At 42.2% G+C, this 27,814-nt stretch overlaps 1 protein-coding gene across 1 annotated transcript in view; it reads left to right on the forward strand.

Annotated features, from left to right (window-relative positions):
* Positions 1 to 27,814, forward strand: part of LOC132378055 (interleukin-17 receptor C-like) — a 97,015-nt gene that overhangs the window by 40,349 nt on the left and 28,852 nt on the right. The window contains 8 exon segments of the mRNA XM_059944720.1: positions 2,771 to 2,883; positions 7,976 to 8,084; positions 10,516 to 10,560; positions 10,845 to 10,981; positions 13,263 to 13,319; positions 16,704 to 16,761; positions 21,155 to 21,339; positions 21,974 to 22,024. Of these exon segments, the coding sequence (XP_059800703.1) occupies positions 2,771 to 2,883; positions 7,976 to 8,084; positions 10,516 to 10,560; positions 10,845 to 10,981; positions 13,263 to 13,319; positions 16,704 to 16,761; positions 21,155 to 21,339; positions 21,974 to 22,024 (755 nt within the window).

The following is a 27,814-nucleotide window of genomic DNA, read 5'->3' on the forward strand; positions in this document are numbered from 1 at the left end:
TGTGGTCAGATGAGTCCACATTTCAGCTAGTTTTCGGAAAAAACGGGCGTCGAGTTCTCCGTGCCAAAGATGAAAACGACCATCCTGATTGTTATCAGCATAAGGTGAAAAGCCAGCATCTGTGATGGTATGGAGGTGCATCAGTGCCCATGGCATGGGTGAGTTGCATGTATATGAAGGTATCATTGACTCTGACGCGTATATTAGGATTTTAGAAAGACATATGTTCCCATCAAGGCGACGTCTCTTCCTGGGACATCCATGCTTATTTCAGCAGGACAATGCCAGATCACATTCTGCATGGACTACAACAGCGGGGCTTTGTAGACACAGAGTGTGTGTGCTTGACTGGCCTGCTGCCAGTCCAGATCTATCTCCTATTGAAAATGTATGGCGCATCATGAAGAAGAGAATCAGACAACGGAGACTACGGACTGTTGAGCAGCTGAAGTCTTATATCAAACAAGAATGGACAAAATTTCCAATTCCAAATATCCTCAGTTCCAAAATGATTAAAAAGTGTTATTAAAAGGAAAGGTGATGTAACACAATGGTAAACATGCCTCTGTCCCAACTTTTGTTGAGTGTGTTGCAGCCATCAAATTCTAAATTTGAGTATAAATACAAATAAAATACAATTAAGTTGGTTGGTAAAACTATTGAAAATATTTTCTTTGTACTTTTGTCAGTTAAATAAAGGTTCACGTGAATTAACATATCACAGATTTTTGTTTTTATTGCATTTTGGAAAATATCCCAACTTTTCTGGAAATGAGATTTGTAATAAAAATATTGGGGAAAAAAGAAAAAAAGACAAGCAGAATTGACTTAGATTGGATATTGGGTTTAGACATAAAATATTGGGGTCTAGAAATAGTTCTGTCTCTCCAAAGGTACTTTAAACTAGTGATGTGTCATGGGCTTAACCACACAGAATTTTACTGTGCACGGGGTCAAAGCTGAAAGGATTTTCACCAAGTGAACAACTGTTCATCAATTTCCAGCTTTGTAGTTTTTTTATATTCTGTGCTTTCACCTGATCTGTGGGGTGGAGGGATCTGGGCGTTGATGATAGTGCTGGCCTGTCTTTTCTTGCTTGGTTTCATGGTTCTCTGAAGAAGAATTTCAGAGTTGTTTACTTTGGTAAAAAGTGAACCTTTGAACCTTAGAACTGAAGTCATTGTAATGTACTCTGGCTGTATCCCATGTCATAAACAGTGGGTGATACACACGCAAAGCTTTAAACAGGAATTTTATTTATATTAGAACATAATTCGTTCATTAAAATTTAAAATATATCAAAAACAAATCTTTCAAGTTATGTTTTCATTTTGTCTTCTTGATTTCCCTTGGTATGTCATCAGTTATCATTCATGTACAGCCTTTTAACACAGAATTCCAGTAGTTAGAGTGAAGTGGTAAACAGGGCCTAAAACTGTGGCCCCTCTTGATCAAGCACTATGATGGCTGCACCCACCCTCCGGGTGTTCACAGCACAGAATCTGGATGTTGGGTGTGCTGGTTTGCTACACCTTGTTGTGAGCACCTCGCTCGGGAAGATGTGACTTTCAGACACAGTGGAGAGTGCTTTCCACACTTCTGATGGTCTCTTAGTCAGCAGTGGATAAGGCAGTGGAAGAGAAGGTGGATGTTCACAGTCTTTTTCTTGGGAGAGTCTACAACATGAGAACGTACATTTAAAGTGAGAAGGGAAAGATTTAAATGGGACCTGAGGATGATATTTTTGACATAGAGAGTGGTGCGTATATGTTCAATGTTTCAAAGTTATTTGATGAGGTACATGGATAGAAAAGGTTTAGAGGGGTGTAGGCAAACAATATGAGAGTGAGTGGACACCTTGGTTGGGTTTAAGGGCCTGTTCCAATGCTCTATGACCTCATGATATTTGTCTTGAGCAATTAGCCCTGACAACAATGCAGTTACAGAGTCCTGCTTTACGTGGCTGTTCAGCGTGGATTTCAAAAAATAGCCCTGCATGTTATGCTGTGGGCTTGCTCTGCGAGTGCTGCAACGTGTGGAAACACTTGCCCTCCTCAGCACATCCTTTGATTGTGTTGGTTGTTAAAACAAACGATGCATTTCACTGTCTCGATGTACACGTGACCAATAAATCTGAATGTGCATGTCCTCCCGTAACAACCCGATGGATAACAGGAAAAAAAAACGCAGCCAATCAGTCATAAAGACAGCATGCAATGGGTCCAATTACGAAAGAGAAGTCTAACTGGGTCTGCAAGGTAGACTGTATGACACTCTGTGACTAAGATCGTGGGTGCTCATCTGAAAGTTTTGTTGATGAGACATTCTGTCAAGTGATTTTGACAATCTGCTGGGGAAAGCACCTCACTGGATCTACAGTTTTCTTGCTGACTTCTGATGACATTTCATGCAGGCTATTACCCAAGTGATTTTGACAATCTGCTGGGGAAAGCACCTCACTGGATCTACAGTTTTCTTGCTGACTTCTGATGACATTTCATGCAGGCTATTACCCAAGCGATTTGTGAATAAAAGGTGTATTCAAAATTCAGTGTGACAGTAGGCAAATTGGAGCAGATCCAGGTCGTTCCTCAGGCAGGTGAACAGGACAGTCTTTCATGAGGAAAAGATGGCGCTGAGTGTTGCAACTCAATGGTATTTTCTGAAGCAATGTGGAAAGATTCATCATTTGACTACCAGCTATACAAGGTTGTCTAATAAACATGTAGAGGAATTTTGGAAACAAAGAAGTCTTTTTTTTCTCTTACAGTAAGTGGGTGGATATATATTTCCACCCACCAACCCGAAGGTGGGATAAGCAATTGTGTACAACTCAAGATTCAATTCACTGACTATAACACATTATCAAGGTCCACATCAGTGGTAAGTACAATAAACAGAACTGGAACTACAAACGTATCTAATGGGCAAGCAGCCAAATTCAGAGCAGCATTCCTTCATGGTAATATTTCTTAGATTCCCTGTTGGCTCTGAAAATCTAGATTCCTTATAAAGTGACTATTCATTAAGGAATCGACAACACTTTATTTTCACTTAAAACCCCTAGTTCTAAATGTTATAAGCATGAGGCTTGTCTTTAGCATTTTCTTAGTCAGAATTTCAAATGCACTGTCTGGTAAGGTATTAGATACATATTTAATAGCAATCTTCAAAAGTGAAATGGTTAAATACCAAAGAGCAGGTAAGAAAACTGTAGGAACGTATAGAGTGTAGGATGCACTGGACTGTTCAAGTTCATTGCCATTCAACTGTATACGTGTATATCACCAAACAAAACAATGTTTCTCTGGACCAAGGTTCACAACACAGTACATATAACTCATACAGACTGCATATAAAATAATATTACCACAAATAAATTAACAAATGTAAAATATACCCCAGAAGCTTGTTATAAAGTCATAGAATCACAGAGCAGAACGGTACAAAAACAGGCCCTTCGGTGCACTGAGTCAGTAACAAATTATTATTCTACCTGATGATGAAGGCAAGAGATTCTGTAGACACTGGAAATCCAGAGCAGCACACAGAAATTGCTGGAAAAACTCAGCAGGTCAGGCAGCATCTACGGAGGGGAATAAACAGTTGATGTTTTGTGCTGAGACCATTTATCAGGACTCCTCAGGATCCCAGCACCCAGGACATGCCCTTTTCTCATTACTACCATCAAAGTGCAGTTACAGGAGCCTGAATAACCACACTAAATGCTTTAGGAACAGCTTTTCCCCCTCCACCATCAGATTTATGAATGGGCAGTGTACCCATGTACTCTGCCTCAATAATTTTTTCCTCTCTCTTTGTACTACTTGTTTAACTTGATTTTTAAAATATATTTCTTTGTGTCATTTATAGTTTTTATTATTGTTCATTGCAATGTACCGCTGCTGCAAAACAACAAAATTTCACGATGTGTGGGTGATATTGAATCTGATCCATGTACTGGTCCCAGTGAAGAGTCTTGGGCTGAAATAACAACTGTTGATTCCCCTGTGTTGCCTGAAATACAGAGTTTCTCTGGCCTCTATTGATGTTACAAGCTTCCCAATGTGCTAGGTCCCTGCTGCTGTTTGCAATATTGTATGCCCTCTCTTTTACTGTTATATTGTCTTTGACGTCCCTTTGCCAGTCATGGTTCCCTCTTACTCCCCTTAGACACAGTGACTAAACGCCAATGTGAGCAGAGCAAAGTGGAAAGTACTGAAATGAAAGCAACCTTGATGCCAGAGGTGATATACTGTACATATGGATCCCAAAATGTAGAACTGCAGATCCCAAGAGAGAACAGGGGATGTCTGAATTTTAATTCTTAGTTTCCCTGCGAAATACCCAGGTTGATTGACATAGAAACATAGAAAATAGGTGCAGGAGTAGGCCATTTGGCCCTTCGAGCCTGCACCACCATTCAGTATGATCATGGCTGATCATCCAACTCAGAACCCTGTACCTGCTTTCTCTCCATACCCCCTGATCCCTTTAGCCACAAGGGCCATATCTAACCTCCTCTTAAATGTAGCCAATGAACCGGCCTCAACTGTTTCCTGTGGCAGAGAATTCCACAGATTCACCACTCTCTGTGAAGAAATTTTTCCTCATCTCGGTCCTAAAACGCTTCCCCTTTATTCTTAAACTGTGACTCCTCGTTCTGGATTTCCCCAACATCGGAAACAATCTTCCTGCATCTAGAATTTTAGAATCCCTTTAGAATTTTATACATTTCAATAAGATCCCCCCTCAATCTTCTAAATTCCAGTGACTGCAAGCCTAGTCAATCCAGTCTTTCTTCATATGAAAGTCCTGCCATCCCAGGAATCAATCTGGTGAACCTTCTCTGTACTCCCTCTATGGCAAGAATGTCTTTCCTCAGATTAGGGGACCAAAACTGCACACAGTATTCTAGGTGTGGTCTCACCAAGGCCTTGTACAACTGCAGTAGAACCTTCCTGCTCCTGTACTCGAATCCTTTTGCTATGAATGCCAACATACCATTTGCCTTTTTCACCGCCTGCTGTACCTGCATGAACACCTTCAATGACTAGTGTACAATGACACCCAGGTCTCGTTGCATCTCCCCTTTTCCTAATTGGCCACTGTTCAGATAATAATCTATTTTCCTGTTCTTGCAACCAAAGTGGATAACCTCACATTTATCCACATTAAATTGCATCTGCCATGAATTTGCCCACTCACCTAACCTATCCAAGTCACCCTGCACCCTCTTAGCATCCTCCTCACAGCTAACACCGCCGCCCAGCTTTGTGTCATCCGCAAACTTGGAGATGCTGCATTTAATTCCCTCGTCTAAATCATTAATATATATTGTAAACAACTGGTGTCCCAGCACTGAGCCTTGCGGTACCCTACTAGTCACTGCCTGCCATTCTGAAAAGGTCCTGTTTACTCCCACTCTTTGCTTCCTGTCTGCCAACCAATTCTCTATCCACATAAATACCATACCCCCAATACCATGTGCTTTAAGTTTGCACACTAATCTCCTGGGTGGGACCTTGTCAAAAGCCTTTTGAAAATCTAAATATACCACATCCACTGGCTCTCCCCTATCCACTCTACTAGTTACATCTTCAAAAAATTCTATAAGATTCGTCTGACATGATTTTCCTTTCACAAATCCATGCTGACTTTGTCCGATGATTTCACCTCTTTCCAAATGTGCTGTTATCACAACTTTGATAACCGACTCTAGCATTTTCCCCACCACCGATGTCAGACTAACCGGTCTATAATTCCCCGGTTTCTCTCTCCCTCCTTTTTTTAAAAAGTGGGGTTAATTAGCCACCCTCCAAAACTCAGGAACTAATCCAGAATCTAAGGAGTTTTGAAAAATTATCACTAATGCATCCACTATTTCTTGGGCTACTTCCTTAAGCACTCTGGGATACAGACCATCTGGCCCTGGGGATTTATCTGCCTTTAATCCCTTCAATTTACCTAACACCACTTCCCTACTAACATGTATTTCCCTCAGTTCCTCCATCTCACTAGACCCTCAGTCCCTTACTATTTTCGGAAGATTATTTATGTCCTCCTTAGTGAAGACAGAACCAAAGTAGTTATTCAATTGGTCTGCCATGTCTTTGTTCCCAATGATCAATTCACCTGTTTCTGACTGTAAAGGACCTACATTTGCCTTGACCAATCTTTTTCTTTTCACGTATCTATAAAAGCTTTTACAGTCAGTTTTTATGTTCCCTGCCAGCTTTCTCTCATAATCTTTTTTCCCTTTCCTAATTAAGCCCTTTGTCCTGCTCTGCTGGTCTCTGAATTTCTCCCAGTCCTCAGGTGTGCCGCTTTTTTTTTTGCTAATTTATATGTTTCTTCTTTAGACTTGATACTACCCCTAATTTCCCTTGTCAGCCACGGGTGCACTACCTTCCCTGGTTTATTCTTTTGCCAAGCTGGGATGAACAGTTGTTGCAGTTCATCCATGCAATCTTTAAATGCTTGCCATTGCATATCCACCGTCAACCCTTTAAGTATCATTTGCCAGTCTATCTTAGCGAATTCACGTCTCGTACCTACAAAGTTACCCTTCTTTAAGTTCAGAACCTTTGTTTCTGAATTAACTATCTCACTCTCCATCTTAATGAAGAACTCCCCCATATTATGGTCACTCTTACCCAAGGGGCCTTGCAAGACAAGATTGCTAACTAACCCTTCCTCATTGCTCAATACCCAATCTAGAATGGCCTGCTCTCTAGTTGGTTCCTCGACATGTTGGTTCAGAAAACCATCCCGCATACATTCCAAGAAGTCCTCTTCCTCAGCACCCTTACAAATTTGGTTCATCCAATCTATATGTAGATTGAAGTCACCCATTATAACTACTGTTCCTTTATTGCACACATTTCTAATTTCCTGTTTAATGCCATCCCCAACCTCACTACTACTGTTAGGTGGCCTGTACACAACTCCCACCAGCGTTTTCTGCCCCTTAGTGTTATGCAACTCTACCCATATCGATTCCACATCCTCCAAGATGTCCTTCCTTTCTATTGCGTTAATCTCCTCTTTAACCAGCAATGCTACCCCACCTGCTTTTCTTTCCTGTCTATCCCTCCTGAATATTGAATATCCCTGGATGTTGAGCTCCCATCCTTGGTCACCCTGGAGCCATGTCTCTGTGATCCCAACTATATCATATTCATTAGTAACTATCTGCACATTCAATTCATCCACCTTGTTACAAATGCTCCTATGGCATGCTAGGTCGTTGCTGGTTTATTTTCACTGCCCTATGTCCTGAAATGTGTTGTTTTGTGGTAGTACAATGCTTAAGAGTTTTCAGGCTGCTGTACCTCCTGCCAATGGTAGTAATAATAAAAAGGCATGTCCTGGGTGGTGGGGGTCCTTAATGACGGATGTCATCTCTTTGAGGCATTACCTTTTAAAGGTGTCCTTATTGCTGGGGAGTAGTGTGTCCATGTGTTTTCAAAAAGAAACTCAAAATGTGATACAATGATTTTCTTTTTAAACGGAAAGAGACCATTGAAAGGAATACTGTGTCATGGTCATTTACAAAATGAATGATCTTTGGAAACTAGACCATAAATTAGTTCCAAATTAAAGTGGCAGCATGGGAAGCAGATGTGCAAGACTTTCAGGAGAAGGGGAGGGGAGGGGAGTGGCACTGTCTCCATTGAGAACAAACCATGAAGATGATGGTCTTCTGCTTGGGGGGGCACTATCTCCATTGAGAACATACCCTTGAAGATAATGGTCTTCTGCTTGGGGGGGCACTATCTCCATTGAGAACAAACCCTTGAAGATAATGGTCTTCTGCTTGGGGGGGCACTATCTCCATTGAGAACAAACCCATGAAGATAATGGTCTTCTGGTTAAAGGATACCACAAGATTTTAGTTTAGAAAAGATAGGCCTAACAATTGTCATGGCATCCACTGACTGAATTGAAATATTGGCTTTATTTTTCTCACCAGGCTACAGTGAAGTTGAATTGCTTTAAAGCAGCCATGAGCAGTGAGGTTCAGGTAAAGGCTTTCACAAAACCTGAAAACAAGATTTTGGAGCACACCCATAAAGTGGAAGGTGAGTTGAACGACATTGTTAATCCTTTCAAAGGTGTGATCCAGAAATGAGGAAGTGGGCTTCGATGGGAATAGTAGGGGCAGGGTGAGAGGAATGAGCCTGTTACCCACCCGTTTTCTGGGCCGTGCCTGACCTGAGCTCTGTTTAGCTCATTAATTACAGGATGGGGGTTTCAGATGGTGGCCACTCCATCAAGCAGGGAAGGAATGGACAGGAAGCACTGTGCATGTCATTAGATTCAGGAATGGTTCCAGAGGACTGGAAAACTGCAAATGTCACCCTACTTTTTTAAAAGGGGAAAAAGGAAAAGGGAGGAAATTTTTGGCTAGTTAGCCTGACTTCAGTGATTGGAAAGCTGTTGGAGTCTATTATTGAGGATGAGGTTTCAGATTACTTGGTTTCAGAAGACATGGTTTTCTCAGGGTGATACATTGACAAAACTATTGGAATTTTTTGAGGAAATAACAAGCAGGATAGACAAAGGAGAGTCACTGGATATTGTTTATTTGGATTTTAAGAAGACCTTTGACAATGTGCCACACATGAGTTTGCTTAACATGATAAAAGCCCATTGGATTACAGGAGAGATACTAGTACAGATAGAAGATTGGCTGACTGGCAGGAGGTAAAGAGCGTGAATAAAGCCATTTATTTATTGGCTTCTGGTGACCAGCGGTGTGCCGTAGGGGTCAGTGTTGGGACCAGTTCCTTTCATGCTGTATGCCAATGATTTGGATGAAGGGATTGATGGCTTTGTGGCCAAGTTCACAGATGATATTAAGATAGGTGGAGGGGCAAGTAGTGTTGAGGAAATTGGAAGACTACAGATTAGAATGGAAAGAGATGGCAGATGGAATACAGTGCTAGGAAGTGTAAGGCCTTACACCTTGGTGAAAGGAATAAAAAATACATAGAAACATAGAAATCTACAGCACAATACAGGCCCTTTGGCCCACAATGTTGTGCCAACCATACCTACTCCAGAAACTGCCTAGAATATCCCTACCACATAGCCCTTTGTTTGTCTAAGTTCTACGTACCTATCTAAGAGTCCCTTAAAAGACCCCATTGTACCTGCACCCATTAGTCTCTGTGTGGGAAAAACTTACCACTTACATCCCCCTTGTACCTACTTCCAAGTACCTTAAAACTATGCCTCTTTGTGTTAGCCATGTCAGCCCTCTGACTATCCACATGATCAATGCCCCTCATCATCTTATACACCTCTATCAGGTCACCTCTCATCCTCTGTTGCTCCAAGGAGAAAAGACCAAGTTCACTCAACCTATTCTCATAAAGCACACTCTCCAATCTTGATAACTTCCTTGTGAATCTCCTCTGCACTCTCTCTGCAGTATCCACATCCTTCTTGTAATGGGGTAACCAGAACTGAATGCAGTACTCCAGGTGGGGTCTAACTAAGGTCTTGTATCTCTGTAACATTACCTCATGGCTCTTGAACTCAGTCCCACGGTTGATGAATGCCAATACATCATACGCCTTTTTAACAACACTGTCAATCTACACAGCAGATTTGAGTGTCCTATGGATACAGACCCCAAGATCTCGATGATCCTCCATCTTGCCAAGTGTCTCAACATTAATATGTTCTGCCTTCAAATTTGACCTACCGAAATGAACCACTTCATGCTTAACTGGGTTGAACTCCATCTGCCACTTCAAAGAGTTTGAAGGTGGCAACAATCATCTTGAATGTTACAATGAAAATGAAGATTTGGAGGATGCAATCATCGACAGCATCATACGTAGACAGTCTATTATCTGCACTGGGTGTCTGTTCATTGCATACACTCCTAGGGTAACTAGAAGGAACACACAGGAAGGAATAGTCCTGTAGTTCTAATTTGTTCTGTATTTCATTTAAATACCTAATTTGTTACTGTCTAGCTTTTTATACAGTCTTAGACAAGTATATGTATATAGCTAGGGTGCCTAACATATTTGCCCAGTACAGTATTGACTAAATGTTTATCAATCTTAACAAAAACTTAAAGCTCATGGATATTGCTGTTTCAAGGGCAAATAAAGAGGGGTGGACATAGAAGCCTTTCCACCATGTGCTTCAAATCAATTCAAAATTAATCATACAGGAAATGATACATAAAAGTTTACAGTACTGTGTAAAAGTCTTAGTCAACCTAGCTATATATATATGTGCCTCAGACTTCTGCACAGAACTGTACTTTTTAACTACTTCCATGAAACTTTGGCTAATTGGAACAGCTGCTTAACTGGGCCAAAATGTACTGGTTCTGATGTGTCCTGATTAACTGGAATCCACTGTATTATTTCTATGGAGAGAGGGAAAGAATTCATGTGACAGATGGACGATAGTTCTCCCTCTGTTTCTACAAGACTGTATCTGCTAGTATCGAAATTCCTAATGATTCTGTTGTGCTTCTGTTTACAGATTGCACTTGGAAAGAATTTCTAGAGAACATTGAATGGTGCAAAGGTGAGGGAAAACAGAGTTACCGGTGATGTGAAAATGATAAAGGAAATTGTACTGGAAATAAGAAGAATTTAATTTTATAAATGACAAGAAATCATTTCTAAAGTTATATGGAGCATCCAGGGAGAGTGAGCAAAAAAAAAATCAGAATACAGAATAATGTACCTAATGCTTTCTGGGAACTGTACAAGGTTGTAACAATAGTCTTCATATCTGTTATACCTTCAACATAGTGATGGCAGCACAAATGAAATTTTCTCATATCAAACTTATTTCTTGCATGACAGTCCCAGAAATTAATATGACGCTGGAAAAAAAGCTGCAAATGGCTGTTTTTAACGTACCACAGAATTACTACACAATGTTCAAGTATGATGTTACACCATCCTTTGAGAGCAAAAACCCGCTGGATTTGATCAAATTGGTAAGTAACATGTGAAATTATTGTGGGTGTGTCAGTTTATAATATGATTTTTGCAGTATAAAGACTTCGTAAACATCAGTTTTCCTGCCATTCTTGCCGAGAATCGATAGCTAGCCTCCCATATTCCATGAAGCTGAGTACGTACTCACGCTGCTGGCACACTAATGATGAACCAAGAGGAGACGGTTGACCTAAATGGCAGTTGCTCCTGATAGTCGCTGGTGAAAGTATACCTCCCTACCAGATAAGCAAACTGACTCTAGGACACTCATTATGGCAATCCAGAAATTACAGCTTACCAGACATTATTGAGATAATTCATCCGAACTACTTTGTAAGTTTGAGATAGATGTTGTCTGAATTACAAATGGTCAGCTTCGAATTTTGGAGGTTTCAAGCTGGATGCTGAAAGTGTTCCCTAAATTTTAGCTGAGCTACCTCATCCTTGAAATCAAGGCCTGCTTAATAGACAGATTTAATTTTTGTTGTGCAATTTTATTTCTTTTCCTAAATAACCTGAAATTTAACCTAATTGTAATAATAAATTGACAGCAAATGTGACCTACCATTAGTCTGTATTACAGAAAGCCAAAGTTCAAATTATATTCAAACCGGGGTATTTAGTTAGTTATGTAGTCTACTAAGGTAAACTCCTAGGGGCAAGAATTTTGTACCTTGGGGAAACGGACTCGAGTGAGGAATGTGTGAGTTACAAATATGTAATTAATAAGTGATTACTACAGAGTCTCGTTGAAAGTGAAATTAATTTTGAGCATAAGAACATAAGAAACAGGAGCAGGAGTCGGCCATCCGGCCCATCGAGCCAGCCCCGCCAGTCAATAAGATCATGGCTGATCTGCACATCTCCAACTGCCTGTCTTTTCCCCATAACCTTTAATTCCCCAACTATGCAAATACCTATCCAACCTTGTCTTAAATATATTTACTGAGATAGTCTCCACTGCTTCATTGGGCAGAGAATTCCATAGATTCACCACTCTCTGGCAAAAGCAGTTCCTCCTCATCTCCGTCCTAAATCTACACCGAGTCTTGAGGCTATGTCCCTTAGTTCTAACCTCACCTACTCGTGAAAACAACTTTCCTGTCTCCATCTTATCTATCCCTTTCATAACTTTATATAAGATCTCTCATTCTTTTGAATTCCAGTGAGTACAGTCCCAGGTGACTCATCTCTCCTCATAGTCTCACCCCCTCATCTCTGGAGTCAAACTGGTGAAGCTCCTCTGCACCACCTCCAAAGCCAGTATATCCTTCCTCAAGTGTGGAGACCAGAACTGCACGCAGTTCTCCAGGTTCAGCCTCACCAGCACCCTGTACAGTTGCAGCATAACCTCCCTGCTGTAAAATTCAATCCCTCTAGCAATGAAGGCCAATGTTCCATTTGCCTTCTTGATAACCTGCTGCAGCAGCAAACCAACCTTTTGTGATTCATGCACAAGCTCTCCCAAGTCCCTCTGCACAGCAGCATGCTGCAGTCTTTTACTATTTAAACAATAATCTGCTCTTTCATTTTTCCTTCCAATGTGAGTGATCTTGCATTTACCAACATTGTACTCCATCTGCCAGATGCTTGCCCATTCACTTAATCTCTCTATATCTCTCCGCAGACTTTCAGGTATCCTCTGCACAATTTGCTTTTCCACTTGATTTAGTATCATCAGCAAACTTAGATACACTACACTCAGTCCCCTCTTCCAGATCATTAATGTGTATCAAGAACAGTTGCGGGCCCAACACCGACCCCTGTGGCACACCGCTCATCACTGATTGCCAACCAGAGAAACACCCGTGTATCCCAACTCTCTGCTTTCTATTAGTTAACCAATCCTCTATCCATGCTAATACATCACCCCCAACTCTATACATCCTTATCTTATGGATACGTCTCTATGCGGCACTTTACCACATTCCCACAAAAAGTCAGCTGTAAATAGTTGTACATTACTACCATCGGGGAGGAGGTACAAGAGCCTGAATACGTGCACTTGGGACAGCTTCTCCCACCCCCCCACCAATTTCAGATTTCTGAATGGTCCAAGGACTCTACCATTCTATTTTGCTCTCTTTATTTATTTTATAATACTTATTATTTGTTATAACCTATGTATTGCATTGTACTTTTGCTGCAAAACAGCAAATTTGATGACACATATCAGTGATAATAGACCTAATTCTGATTCTGCTCTTTTACAGATGACAAAATATGTGTTATTATAATTTTGTTAAATCAAGTAATTGTTCTTTCTTTCTGTTTGGCTAGAATACGACCAATATGTATCGCAACTTCTCGGATATTGTCCCGTGTTTGTGTATGGAGGTATGTGTCTTCCAAGATCTACACAAAGATTTAAGACGTGTTACTGAAAGATATTGCTGAAGAATGTCATCATCGCAGGTCGAACCAGTTTTTATTGACATGTCCTAATTGTCCTTGAGCATGTTGTGGCAAACCAGTTTCTAGAAGCAGCCCTTCCGATGCTGGTACTCCTACAATGCTACAATGGTATAAAGTTTCAGCAATTAGACTCAGCCACAAAGGTATATTTTTGTCACAGTGATGTTAGCTTGGATATGTTCTTATGTGCCTGCTGCCCTTGTTCTCCTTGGTGTTAATAGTTGTGGATTTGGGTGGTCTAATGCAGTGTATTGTACATACCGGAGAGCATGAATACTCAGTATAGAGACGAAGATGCAAATCAAGTGGGCTGTTTTGGCCTGGATGATGTTGACCTTCCGAAATGTTGCACTAATCTGGAAAAATGGAGAGCATTTCATTTTACTCCTGACATGTCATAGAGTTATAGAACATTACAGCACAGAAATAGGCCCTTTGGCCCATCTAGTCTGTGCTGAAACATTGATCTGCTGAGTCCCATTGACATGCACCCAGACCATAGACTTCCATACCCCTTCCATCCATGTACCTACCAAATTTCTCTTAAATATTGAATATCTACCACTTCTCCTGGCAGCTTGTTCCACTCTCACACTCTCTGTGAGTGAAGAATTTCCCCCTTATGTTCCCTCTAAGCATCTCATCTTTCACCTTTAACCCTCATGGCCTCTATTTGTAGTCTCACCCAACCTCAATGGAAAAAGCCTGCTTGCATTTACCTTATCTACAGCGTACGCCTCATAAGTTTGTATATATCTTGTAGATGGTGGAAAAACTTTGGGTTATATAGTGGTGAGTCCCTCAACAGGAGATACACAACTCCCTCGCCACAATAATTATATGGCTGGTCTACTTGAGTTTCTGGCCAACGTTGACATCTGGTCCTCCTCTCTCTAAATTTAAATGGATTTTCCTCAAGACAAACAGAACCCAGTGTAGCTATGTAATTGTATAAATAATAATGAGTTTGCTTCGACTTGCAAGATCGTCCTTTGCATCCTTATTTGGTAAAGTTCTGTAACCTCCAAGGAATGACAGGAATAAAAGGGTGTGAAAGCTCATTCAGTGGTATCTGAATATGGATTGTCAACAGTATCCTTTACGTTACCTTGGGGCTCCTTTCGAGGCCACTGTGTCCCTTTCTGACCTGTACGTAAAACATTGGAGCAGAATTAGGCCTTTAGGCCCTTTGAGTCTGCTTTGTCATTCGATTCTGGCTCCTCTATTATATCTCTCAGCCCATTACAGGTACGGACCTCTGTCCGCAACCTTTGATGCCATATCAACTTCTGCTTTAAGTGTACCCAATAATTTGATCTCCACAGCCATCTGTGGCAATGAATTCCACAGATTCATCAGCATCTGGCTGAAGAAATTCCTCCTCATCTTTGTTCCTCCGCCTTAAAACTACCCAATGACACGGCCTCCAGAGCAACCTCCCACAACCAACACTCGGTGGTTGTTGGTTTTATTGACTGCTTCTTCAATACCCCACTAAATAGTTCAGCCATCTCTTAAAATAGGTTTGCCTTTTAGCGTCTGAGCATAGGCAGGTGCAGCCCTACGCGTTTACCTGAGAATCCGCAAGTTGTTTGTGCTGTGCTCATCAGCACCTTCTTCCTTCTGCCAAATGAAGGCCCTGCTTCATCTTTCCACAGCTTGGTCTGCCAGCACGCGGAGCAGGTTACGGGCAGCAGCAGCCTTTCTCCAATTATGAATAATCCAGTGATGCTGCTAATAATCCTCTATGTGTGTTATTGCAACAAACATCCCCTCTGTAGCTAACGAGAACAAGGATAGGCAACTAATCCAATAAAACAGGGAGTTCACTTCTCAGTGGTGTCACAACTTGTTTTATTTATTTTAATTTTAATGTTTTATTTATTTAGAGATACAGCACAGAATAGGCTCCCTAGCCACATCACCCAATAACTCCCATCAACCCCAATTTAACCCTAACCCAATCATGGGAGAATCTACAGTGACCAATTAACCTACCCAGTATGTCTTTGTTCTGTGGGAGGAAACCCACACAGTCCACAGGGAGAGTGTGAAGAGACTCCTTACAGAGGACTACAGGATTGAACTCCAAACTCTGACACGCTGACCTGTAAAAGCATCGTGCAAACCACTAGGCAACCGTGGCGCCCCACTTTCTTGGGGAAATGTTAGATCGTGCACCAGTGATACTTCTGTAAGAAGTGGTTATGTAAACATATACCTAATGACCGCTGTTAACAACGCGTGTTCTCCAATAGTTGCCGCATCTTGGGACAATATTTTCACTGCGTTAGAATGACCCAACATGCAAAAGATTGAAATTATGTGTTTGCCTTCACTGATATAAATCAAAAACTAATCCCTGCAAGCAATACCAATGCTACAATTGCCACTTCAACCTCCTCACCAAAAGAGCCCTTCCAGGTGAGGCAATTCACCTGCAGGTCAGTCGGGGTCATCTACTGTGTGGCTTCCTGTACATCAAGGAGACCTGATGTAGATTGGGTGACTGCTTTATCAAGTACCTTTGCATCATCTGCCACAATGGGCCCGATTTCCCAATGGGTACCCATTTTAATGCTACTTCCCATTCCAACAGGTTGGTCCATGGCCTCTTCTACTGCCATATTGTGGCCACTGTCAGGTTGAAGGAGCAAACCTCATTCTGTCTGGGTAGCCTCCAACTAGACAGCAAGAACATCGACTTCTCCAGTATTTCCACCCACCACCCCTTTCCCTCTTCTATTCCCCAGTCTGTCTTACCCCTTCTCCTCATCTGCTTATTACTTTACTCTGGTGCCCATCTTCCTTCCCGTTTTCCCATGCTCCACTCTCCTCTCCGACCACATTCCTTCCTCAGCCCTTTACCTCTTCCACCTGTCACCTCCCACCCTCCTACCTTCCCCCTCACCTGGCTTCACCCGTCATCTGCCAGCTTGTACTGCTTCCCCTCCCCTCAGCGTATTTATCCTGGCATCTCTCCCCTTCCTTTCCAGTGCTGAAGAAGGGTCTCAGCCAGAAATGTTGACTGTTTATCATTCCCACAGATGCTGAGTTCCTCCAGCATTTTGCGTTTGGTTCCCTGGATTTGCAACATTTGCAGAATTTCTCAGGTTTATGATTTACTAATCAGCTGTTTACTTTCTTTGTTAGGTTGCCTCAGTTGCAGCTTTATTATGTTTATTTGGGGTGGAGAAAGTATGATATTCCAAAGAACTGAAATCACAGTTCATTCTTAAAGGGACCAACTGTGACAACTGTGATTCATTATTGAATTTGCTAACACATTTCCCTTGGTTTTAATAGATGTGGTCTGCAACAATAGAAGATGCCAGAAGACGTAAAATATGCCCGTTTACAAAGAGTGAGTTTGTGTCCTTTTGTCTTTAACTGTCTTTGCATCATTGCATCGATTTATATTCACTATCAGAATCTATCTTGCCAACATTGTTGCTCCTTTGGTAATTTGTTATTATATTAAGTGACACAGAGGGAAGAGCGCTAGTAATTTTTCAGAAACAAAAATTTATTAATTTCAATTAACAACACAATTCCACTGATTTGTTCTTTACTCTGAGCCACACTGAATATGATGACAGGAACCACCTAAAGGCATCATCTCTCTAAAAGTATGGTTAATAGATTCATTCCCAGGGGCCCAAGTCAGGTTGTAGTGAAGTGGTTGCCTACTTATGCATCTTTTCATAGAACATATAGAACAATACAGCACAGTACAGGCCCTTCGGCCCACAATGCTGTGCTGACTCCTAAACCCTGCCTCCCATATAACCCCCCACTTTTCCATCTGTGATACCGTCCTCTCTCTTTGTGCACCTACCCATGGCTGTTACTTCTCTGGCGTCCTGCATTCTAAACAAAAATCCAAGCATACCCGTGAAGGGATTATGACCATTAGACTACAGCACAATATAGGCCCGTCGGCCCACAATGCTGGGCCGAACATGTACTTACTTAGAAATTACCTAAGGTTACCCATAGCCCTCTATTTTTCTAAGCTCCTATCCAGGAGTCTCTTAAAGGACCCTATAATATCTGCCTCTACCACTATTGCCGACAGCCCATTCCACGCACTCACCACTCTGTGTTTAAAAAAATCTTACCCTTGACATCTCCTCTGTACCTTCTGCCAAGCACCTTAAAACTGTGTCCTCTCATGTTAGCCATTTCAGCCCGGGGAAAAGGCCTCTGACTACCCACACGATCAATGCCTCTCATCTTCTTATACACCTCTGTCAGGTCATCTCATCCTCCGTCACTCCAAGGAGAAAAGGCCAAGTTCACTCAACCTATTCTCATAAGGCATGCACCCCAATCCAGGCAACATCCTTGTAAATCTTCTCTGCACCCTTTCTATGGCTTCCACATCCTTCCTGTAGTGAGGTGAGCAGAACTGAGCACAGTACAAGTGGGGTCTGACTAGGGTCCTATATAGCTGTAACATTACATCTCAGCATTTAAAATCAATCCCATGGTTGATGAAGGCAAATACACAGTATGACCTTCTTAACCACACAGTCAACCTGTGCAGCAGCTTTAAGTGTGCTGTGGACTCAGACCCCAAGATCCCTCTGATCCTCCACACTGCCAGGAGTCTTACCATTAATACTATATTCTGCCATCATATTTGACCTACCAAAATGAACCACCTCACACTTAACTGGGTTGAACTCCATCTGCCACTTCTCAGCCCTGTTTTGCATCCTATCAATGTCCCGCTGTAACCTCAGACAGCCCTCCACACTATCCACAACACCCCCAACCTTTGTGTCATCACCAAACTTACTAACCTAGAACAGATTCCTGAGGCACACCACCGGTCACCAACCTCCGTGCAGAATATGACCTGTCTACAACCACTCTGCCTTCCATGGGCAAGCCAGTTCTGGATCCACAAAGCAGGGTCCCCTTGGACTCCATGCCTCCTTACTTTCTCAATAAGCCTTGCACGGGGTACCTTAACAAATGCCTTGCTGAAATCCATATACACTACATCTACTGCTCTTCCTTCATCAATGTGTTTAGTCACATCCTCAAAAAATTCAGTCAGGCTCTTAAGGCACGACCTGCCCTTGACAAAGTCATGCTGACTACTCCTAATCATATTATGCCTCTCCAAATGTTCATAAATCCTGTCTCTCAGGATCTTCTCCATCAACTTACCAACCACTGAAGTAAGACTCAATGGTGTATGATTTCCTGGGCTATCTCTACACCCTGTCTTGAATAAGGGAACAACATCCGCAACCCTCCAATTCTCTGGAATCTCTCCCATCCCCATTGATGATGCAAAGATCATCGCCAGAGGCTCAGCAATCTCCTCCCTCACCTCCCACAGTAGCCTGGGGTACATCTCATCCGGTCCCGTTGACTTATCCAAATTGATGCTTTCCAAAAGCTCCAGCACATCCTCTTTCTTAATGTCTATTTGCTCAATCTTTTCAATCTACTGCAAGTCATCCCTGCAATCACCAAGATCCTTTTCTGCAGTGAATACTGAAGCAAAATAATCATTAAGTACCTCAGCTATCTCCTCTGGTTCCATACACACTTTTCCACTGTCACACTTGATTAGTCCTATTCTCTCACATCTTATCCTCTTGCTCTTCACATACTTGTAGAATGCCTTGGGGTTTTCCCTAATCCTGTCAGCCAAGGCCTTCTCATGGCCCCTTCTGGCTCTCCTAATTTCCTTCTTAAGCTCCTTCCTGCTAACCTTATAATCTTCTAGATCTCTATCATTACCTAGTTTTTTGAACCTTTCGTAAGTTTTTCTTTTATTCTTGCCTAGATTTACAACAGTGCCACACTCCCACCTCTTTTGCCTCCCTTCCTGTCCTTTCTGAAACATCTAAAGCCTGGCACCCTTAGTAACCATTCCTGCCCCTGAGCCATCCAAGTCTCTGTAATGGCCACAACATCATAGCTCCAAGTACTGATCCACGCTCTAAGCTCATCCGCTTTGTTCATGATGCTTCTTGCATTAAAATAGACGCATCTCAAACCATCGGTCTGTGTGCGTCCCTTCTCTATCACCTGCCTATCCTCCCTCACACATTGTCTCCAAGCTTTCTCAATTTGTGAGTCATCTGCCTCTTCCCCAGTCTCTTCAGTTCAGTTCCCACCCCCCAACAATTCTAGTTTACACTCTGCCCAGTAGCCTTAGCAAACCTCCCCACTAGGATATTGGTCCCCCTGGGATTCAAGTGCAACCCGTCCTTTTTGTACAGGTCATGCCTGCCCAAAAAAGGACCTAATGATGCAGAAATCTGAATCCCTGCCCCCTACTCCAATCCCTCAGCCTCCGCCCCACTCTATTCCTATACTCACTATCACGTGGCACAGGCAGTAATTCCGAGATGACTACCTTTGAGGTCCTGCTTCTCAACTTCCTTCCTAACTCCCTGTAGTCTTTTTTCAGGACCTCCTCCCTTTTCCTACCTATGTCATTGGTACCAATACGTACCACAACCTCTTGGCTATTCTCCTTCCCACTTCAAAGTATCATGAACATGATCAGAGACGGACCCTGGCACCTGGAAGACAAATTGGCATTTGAGTTTCTTTCCTGCATCCACAGAATCACCTGTCTGACCCCCTAACTATAGAGTCCCCTATTACTGCTGCCTTCTTCCTTTCCCTACCCTTCTGAGCCACAGGGACAGACTTTGTGCCTGAGGCATGGCCACTGCCTCTTCCCCCAGGAAGGCTGTCCCCCCCGCAACAGTACTCAAACAGGAGTATTTATTGTTAAGGGGGGACTGCCACAGGGGTACTCTCTGGTAATTGCCTCTTGCCATAGGAACAAAATTAGATCATTCAGCTCATTGAGTCTGCTCTATCATTCCATCATGGCTGATTTATTAACCCTCTCAACCCTGTTCTCCTGTCTTCTCCTTTTAACCATTAATATTACTAATCAAGAATGTATCAACCTCTACTTTAAATATACCCAATGACTTGCCCTCCACAGGCACGAACAATCTGGAATGCTGAAGTTTTTTTTCCCGATCAAAGTACAAACCACACAATTTCCATTTTTGTTGAACATCACCATCTTTGGAAACAAAGACTACTTCAGTCGATGATGCAACAATTGTTAATCTAATGAGTGTCAGTTCATTGACAGGCATCACTAAAAACTATTTCAAGGAACTTCGGGAATATTACTATTTTCTTGTTTGTCTGAGATTTCTGCTCCACTTTTGATCCAGTCATCTGATCAATTTTATCATTAGTCTTGATTAAAGTGGTGACACATTGTAAGGGGGGTGGTGGGCAGATATTCCTGGTTTCCCAACACATAATTTCTCAATCTTAATCAAATTATCTGGTCATTTTCATATTGCTGTTCATGGAAGCTTGTTTTGTGCTGAATGACCTCGGTGTATCCCACGTTACATTGCGTACCAGACATACTGGGTAGGTTAATTGGCCATTGTAAATTGTGGTGAAATTGGGGTTGCCTGGGGGGGGGGGGGGGTTTGCAGGGCAGTGCAGATCAAAGAGCCAGAAATTCCTGTACCGCGCTCTATCACTAAATAAAAAATAAATTACAACAGTAGTTTTATTTCTTACACAGAACTCAATGGACAGTTAAGAGTATGAAGTGTTTTAAGATTGTGAAAGGCCCTAAGAGAATTTTGAAATGCCCTTTTCTTTGTAGAAGCACTACCTCAGTATCAAAATGTATTCATTGTTGCTGTAATTTTACTTCCTCTTTTGTTAAATTGTTTTAGAGGAAGAGTTTCGAGAGAATGTTTGGAGCCTGAGCAGCTTGGCAGTGGAGTACAAGGGGAATGCACTACAGTGGACACTGTCGTCCCCTTGCAGCCTGACTGGGGACATCTCACTTTGTTCCAAATCAGAAGATGGCGAATTTTGTCAGGCCATCCCTCACTCCAGACAGATTATTCAAGTTAATGTGAGTCCTTTATTTCATCATTACTGTTTTCAGAGGCAGCCCCTCAGGACTGAGGAGAACTTGCTGTCACTTTGATTTTTATTTATTGTTGTTTTTAATTAGGGCATAGGCCTTTCTGGCCCTTTGAGACGCACTGTCCAGCAAGCCATCCTAGAAATAGGATGCCTTCATTAGAAGTAAGTCAGAGATAGGCAATGGGACTGGCTTAGAGGGACAGGCTGGTCAGCATGGGTGAGTTGGGCTGAAGGGCCTGATCCCATGCAGTATGACTCCACACCCAGACTATAAAATTAGTCCTTTTGCATGTCCCCTTGAGGCACTCATTTTATGTTTTTTGATGAAGTTACCTTAATATAGCAAGACATCTGAAGAATAATTGATATCAAGTCATAGTAAAATTAGGAAGGAGAATATGTAGTGAAGATGATTTTTCAGAAGTTCTGTTGTTGATGACGTAACAATTGGTACTGATGTGCATGCTTTATTGGTAATCAGTTGTCTTGTTATAATTAGTACCAATATTGATTTTGGTCTGGATATTTAACACTAGATTGAGTACAAATACTAAACATGAACAAATTTAAATAGATTTCTAAATGTTTGTCTCACTTCATCCATTTTCTGTTCAATTCAGGAACTGAGGGAATTCAGAAGTGTGGACCCACACCCTTCACTCTGTGTAAAGGTAAAGTTTCTATCACCTTCACGTACTGAAGGAACTACAAATATGTAGACATAGATTGCATTAGTAGGTTAGATGTTGATGTGTATAAGTGATAAAAAGCATGTTGTTTGGGCGAAGAAAGACCCGAGGTTTGATCGATTTAAGAGCTGGGCAAATACTGGAAAGGCTGAATTGAGGCTGTGGGCCCTAGGCACACGAGCATATCAAGGTGGTGAGGCCCAGGCCTGAGGGCACATTGAAGCAGCAAGGTCCAAGTCCGAGAGGGAGGAATAACGCAAAGTTTGGGGAATTTAAGCACTGGGTCAGATTGAAAAGGTCAGGGTATCTGGGCCGGAGGCAAGGGGCAGGCTAGTTCAGTTTGTCACTCGACGAGGTTTACTGGTCTCTTTGCTGAACGGAGGGTGAGGCCTGTGCCTAATGGGCTCCTGAATCAGCGGCAGTGATGACAGGCTTCGTAGCTGTGGACTCACTTTCACAAACTTCAGTTCTGAACATTAGTTGCTTACTTTTATTGCTTGCACGATTTGTTTCTTTTTCTGCACATTGGCTGTCTGACCATCTTTATTTGATGGGTTCTTTTGGGCTTCTTTGTTTTATGTCTGCCTGAATCTCAAGGTTGTATATAGGATACATAGTTTGGTAATAAATGTACTTTGTAATGGAAATGTTTTAAACATTGTAAGATAGACAAGCTTTGGAAATCTATCAATCTACACTCATTCACGAGTTTGTGGACTGCCTTTCTATCTGCCCACTTAGTGTCCTTTCCTACTCCTCCTACTCTACCTCCTCTTTTCTGGACTAATATAAATGTGAGCTCTCCGGATACTCCACAAGAACAAAACAAAATTAAATTGTGTCTGTAAATTACAGCAAAAAACCCTTTGTGGTTGTTTGATCTGGAGATGTGATCATTCTTTGGACATCAAGAATGAGGCATAACATTTGTGGTTGTGGTCTTTTAGTGGGTGTTCACAGCAACAAAATAACAATAACCCCAACTTATTTCACTGTAGGGTGAATGGGGGGGAGCGGGAGAGCAAAGAACAAGAAGTCATGGTCATCTTTTACTAAAAGCTAACTTCCATTGATAAAGAACAACCATGGAGACAGTCAGGTTTAGTGATGTGACACAGTCTGCAGAGAAGCTGTAGAAAAAAAAACAGAATTAGCTACACTACAACAACAGAAAAGTCACTGAACAAGTACAGACAAACAAAAGTTCAAAGGTACAATTTAATGTCAGCGATATAGTATGCATACAATATACATCCTGAAATGGTTTTTCTTCACAACCATCCACGAAAACAGAGAAGTGCCCCCAAAGAATGAACGAGAGTTAAATATTAGAACCCAAAGTCCCCCCATCTCCCCCCTCCTGTGCGTAATCAGAAGTAATTCCCCCCCCACCCCATAGACAAAAAAAAGCAACAGCGACCACCTCTGAGTGACACAGACTTGCAGTACCCCAAAGAGTACTCGTTCACCCAGTGTTCGACATACCACAGGCACTCTCCCCCTAATAAGGGAGAAAGAGGTGTCTCCGTTTTCCCAGTGAGTGTGGAGACATAACAAACAACTCACTGGTTTACCATGTTAAAAGTCCATTACGTTGTTTTTTTGAGCTCTGTACCCAAAAAACTGGGCACACAACCGCAGGTATTCCAACTCCCCCGATGACACACGGGTCTCCTGTCGTGACTCTGACCCGCGAGCCGCTCGTCTCCAGAGCCCCGAGATCCCAGGCTTCCGAATCCGAGCTGGACTCTCAGGCCGAGCCTTTGGTGTGCCGACCAACAACAGTCGGTTGTGAATCCCCGAAAGTGGGTCCCATTCCTGCAAAGACTGTAGCTCCAGGTGTAACTCCAGGTCAGGGTCTTCAAATGAACCCTGAAAGGGAAAAATAGAGATATTAAAAATGGACATAGAGCTGTTTCCGAAGATGCACCAAAGGAGGTGCCATTAACCCTTTTAAGCTCCATCTTCACAAACAGGTGATTATATAAAAAATATCAGCAAGCAGAAAACCATGTTAAACTACAAGAACAGTAACAATTTAGACTCTAGCCCAGCAGGGTGATGTAGCCACACAGGTGTTGGTGTCTACTATGGATAAAACTGGCAGGAATGTACTAATCACACTGACAAAATTTGTTTACTCTCATGGATCACACTCGGAGGCTGAGTTGCCCATCAGTTGTAGGTTTGTCTTCTCCATGAGGCTGAGGCGTTGTTCCTCACTTGTGCAGGGCCAAATCCTCCCAATTCCTTGCAGTTTGCCTGAACGAGGAAGATGCAAAACATGGAATGATCCTTTCAATATGTGACTAATATTGTATGTCTGAATATGAATGATTGCAAAAATGGGCATTTTTATTGTTGTGGTACTCATCAGAACACTTCTATCAAGCTCCTTATTGTGGGGAATTTTTACTTCTAAGCAGCAATATTTTTGATGTCTCCACCAGGCTCTTCCAATGACAGAACTGGTCGATCTCTAAACTTTTGGTACAAAGCACGCTAGACCAGAAGACCATAAGACATAGGAGCACAATTATGCCATTTAGCCCATCGAGTCGATATCGCTATCCCTTCATCGTCGATTATTTATCCCTCTTAACTCCATTAAGGGCCTTCTCCCCTTAACCATTGGCACCCTCTTTAATCAAGAACCTATCAACCTCCGTTATAAATATACCCAGTGACCTGGCCTCCACAGCCATTCATGGCAATGTATTCCACAGATTCACCACCCTCTGGCTAAATAAATTCCTCCTCATCTTTGTTCTAGATAGACAATCTACTATTCTGAGTCTGTGTCTTCTGGTCCTAGACTCCTTCACTATAGGAAACATCCTCTGCACATTCAATCTGTCTAGGGCTTTCAATATTCAATAGGTTTAAATGAGATTTCTCCCCCCCCCCCCCCATTCTTCTGAATTACAGCAACAAGAGGCCCAGAGCTACCAAACACTCCTTATATATTAACCGTTTAATTCCCAGAATTAGCTTTGTGAACCTCTTCATGACCCTCTCCAATGCCAGCACATCTTTTCTCAGATAAGGGGCCCAAAATTGCTTGCAATGTTCCATGTGTGGTCTGACGAAAGCCTTATAAAGCCTCAGCATTACATCCTTGTTCTTCTGTTCTAATCCTCTTGAAATTAATGCTAGCAATGCACTTATCTTCCTTACCACTGACTCAACCCGCAAATTAACCCTTAGGGAATTCCACAGAAGGATTGCCTAGTCGTTTTGCACCTTTGAATTTTGAATTTTCTGTCCATTTAGAAAATAGTCTGCATTTGTATTCTTCCTACCAAAGGGCACAACTATATATTTCCCTACAGTATATTCCATCTTCTACCTCTTTGCCCATTTGCCTAATCTGTCTACGCCTTGCAGACTTTCTGCTTCCGCAATACTACCTGCCCCTCCAACTATCTTCCTATTTTATGCAAATTGGCTACAAAGCCATCAATTCTGTCATCTAATTGAAATAAAACGTGAAAAGAAGTAACCTCAAGACCAATCCCTGTGGAACACCTTGGTCACTGTCAGCCAACCAGAATGTGCCCCCTTTATTGCTACTCTGCCTCCTGCCTGTCAGCCAATCTTCTATCCATGCTAGTATGTTTCCTGTAATACCATAATCTCTTAGCTTGTTAGGCAGCCTCATGTGCAACAGCTTGTCAAAGGCCTTCTGAAAATCAAAGTAGCCAACATCCACTGACTCTCCTTTGCCTGTTATTTCCTATAATATTTCCAACAAATTTATCAGGCAAGATTTTACCTTAAGGAAACCATGCTGAATTTGGCCTATTTATCATGTGCCTTCAAATACCCCAAAACTTAATCCTTAATAATGGACTCCAGCATCTTTCCAACCACAGAAGTCAGGCTAACTGGCCTGTAATTTCCTTTCTTTGGGTGGATGAACTAGTCTTGATTGTGTGGATAGTCAGAGGCCTTTTCCCAGGTCTGGAGTGGCTTGTATGAGAGGGCACAGTTTGAAGGTGCTTGGAAGTAGGTACAGAGGAGAGGTCAGGGGTAAGAGTGGTGAGTGCGTGGAATGGCTGCAGGCAAGGGTGGTGGAGGTAGATACGATAGGGACTTTTAAGAGACTCCTGGATAGGTACATGGAGCTTAGAAAAATAGAGGGCTATGGGTAACCCTAGGTAATTTCTAAGGTAAAGACATGTTTGGCACAGCTTTGTGGGCTGAAGAGCCTGTGTTGTGCTGTAGGTTTTCTATGTTTCTATGTTTTTGCCTCCCTGCCCTCTTAAAGAGTGGAGTGAATTTTGCAATTTTTCAGTTATGTGGAACCATTCTAGAATCTAATGATTCTTGAAAGATCATTAATAATGCCCCCACAATCTCTTCAGCCACCTCTTTCAGAACTCTGGGGTGCAGTCCATCTGGTCCAGGCACATTCTGAGTACTTGTTGAAACATTGTTTTGCTCTGATTCATTTGGACCTTCATATCCAGCAGTATGAATCTGAGAGCTCATCCCTTCTCCAGCTGGATGGCCATTATTATATTTTATATATATAATATCTCTTCATTCTGGCAGTCACGTAGAATGTGTCTTTAAGAGATAATCATCCCTATGACTGTGTGACTGATGTAATCCACCCTCGACATGTAATGGATTGGACAACATTCCATTTGGAATTATCTAGTACCCATTTTAGTGCTTGCTTCCAGCCATTATAATGTGTTTTTTAAAGTCTTTCCTTAATGTTACAATATTGTTTTGATTTATTCCTTCATTTGTGAGATAGGGACAATCCAGTATTTATTATCCATCCCTAATCAAAATGGTCAGTTTGGTGTCACGTATCAACTAAACTGGAAACAATAGCAGATTTTCTTGCTCTCTCCCCCACCCATGAGGGAATTAAGAAATAAGATAGGCCTTTAAAACAATCTAGCAGCCTCATGGTTCAAAGAACATAGAAATCTACAGCTCATTACAGGCCCTTCGGCCCACAATGTTGTGCTGACCATGTAATCTACTCTAGAAACTGCCTAGAGTTTCCCACCACTTAGCCTAATATTTTTCTAAGCTCCATGTACCTATCGAAGAGTCTCTTAAAAGACCCTGTTGTATTCACCACTACCACCATTGCTGGCAGTGCGTTCCATGCACTTACCACTCTCAGTGTGGAAAAACTTACCCCTGACATCTCCTCTGTACCTACTCCCCAGCACCTTAAACCTGTGTCCTCTTGTGGCAACCATTTCAGCCCTGGGGAAAAGTCTCTGACTATCCACACGATCAGTGCCTCTCATCATCTTGTACACCTCTATCAGGTCACCTCTCATCCTCCTTTGCTCGAAGAAGAAAAGGCTGAGTTCACGCAACCTATTCTCATAAGGCATGCTGCCCAATCCAGGCAACATCCTTGTAAATCTCCTCTGCACCCTTTCTATGGCTTCCACATCCTTCCTGTAGTGAGGCAACCAGAACTGAGCACAGTACTCCAAGTGGGGTCTGACCAGGGTCTATATAGCTGCAACATTACCTCTCAGCTCTAAAACTCAATCCCACGATTGATGAAGGCCAATACACCATACACCTTCTTAACCACAGAGTCAACCTGCGCAGCTGCTTTGAGCGTTCTATGGACTCGGACCCCAAGATGCCTCTGATCCTCCACACTGCCAAGAGTATTACCATTAATACTATATTCTGCCATCATATTTGACCTACCAAAATAAACCACTTCACACTTAACTGGGTTGAACTCCATCTGCCACTTCTCAGCCCAGTTTTGCAACCTAT

Source organism: Hypanus sabinus, chromosome 19, assembly GCF_030144855.1.
Source record: "Hypanus sabinus isolate sHypSab1 chromosome 19, sHypSab1.hap1, whole genome shotgun sequence".
Lineage (NCBI taxonomy): Eukaryota > Metazoa > Chordata > Chondrichthyes > Myliobatiformes > Dasyatidae > Hypanus > Hypanus sabinus.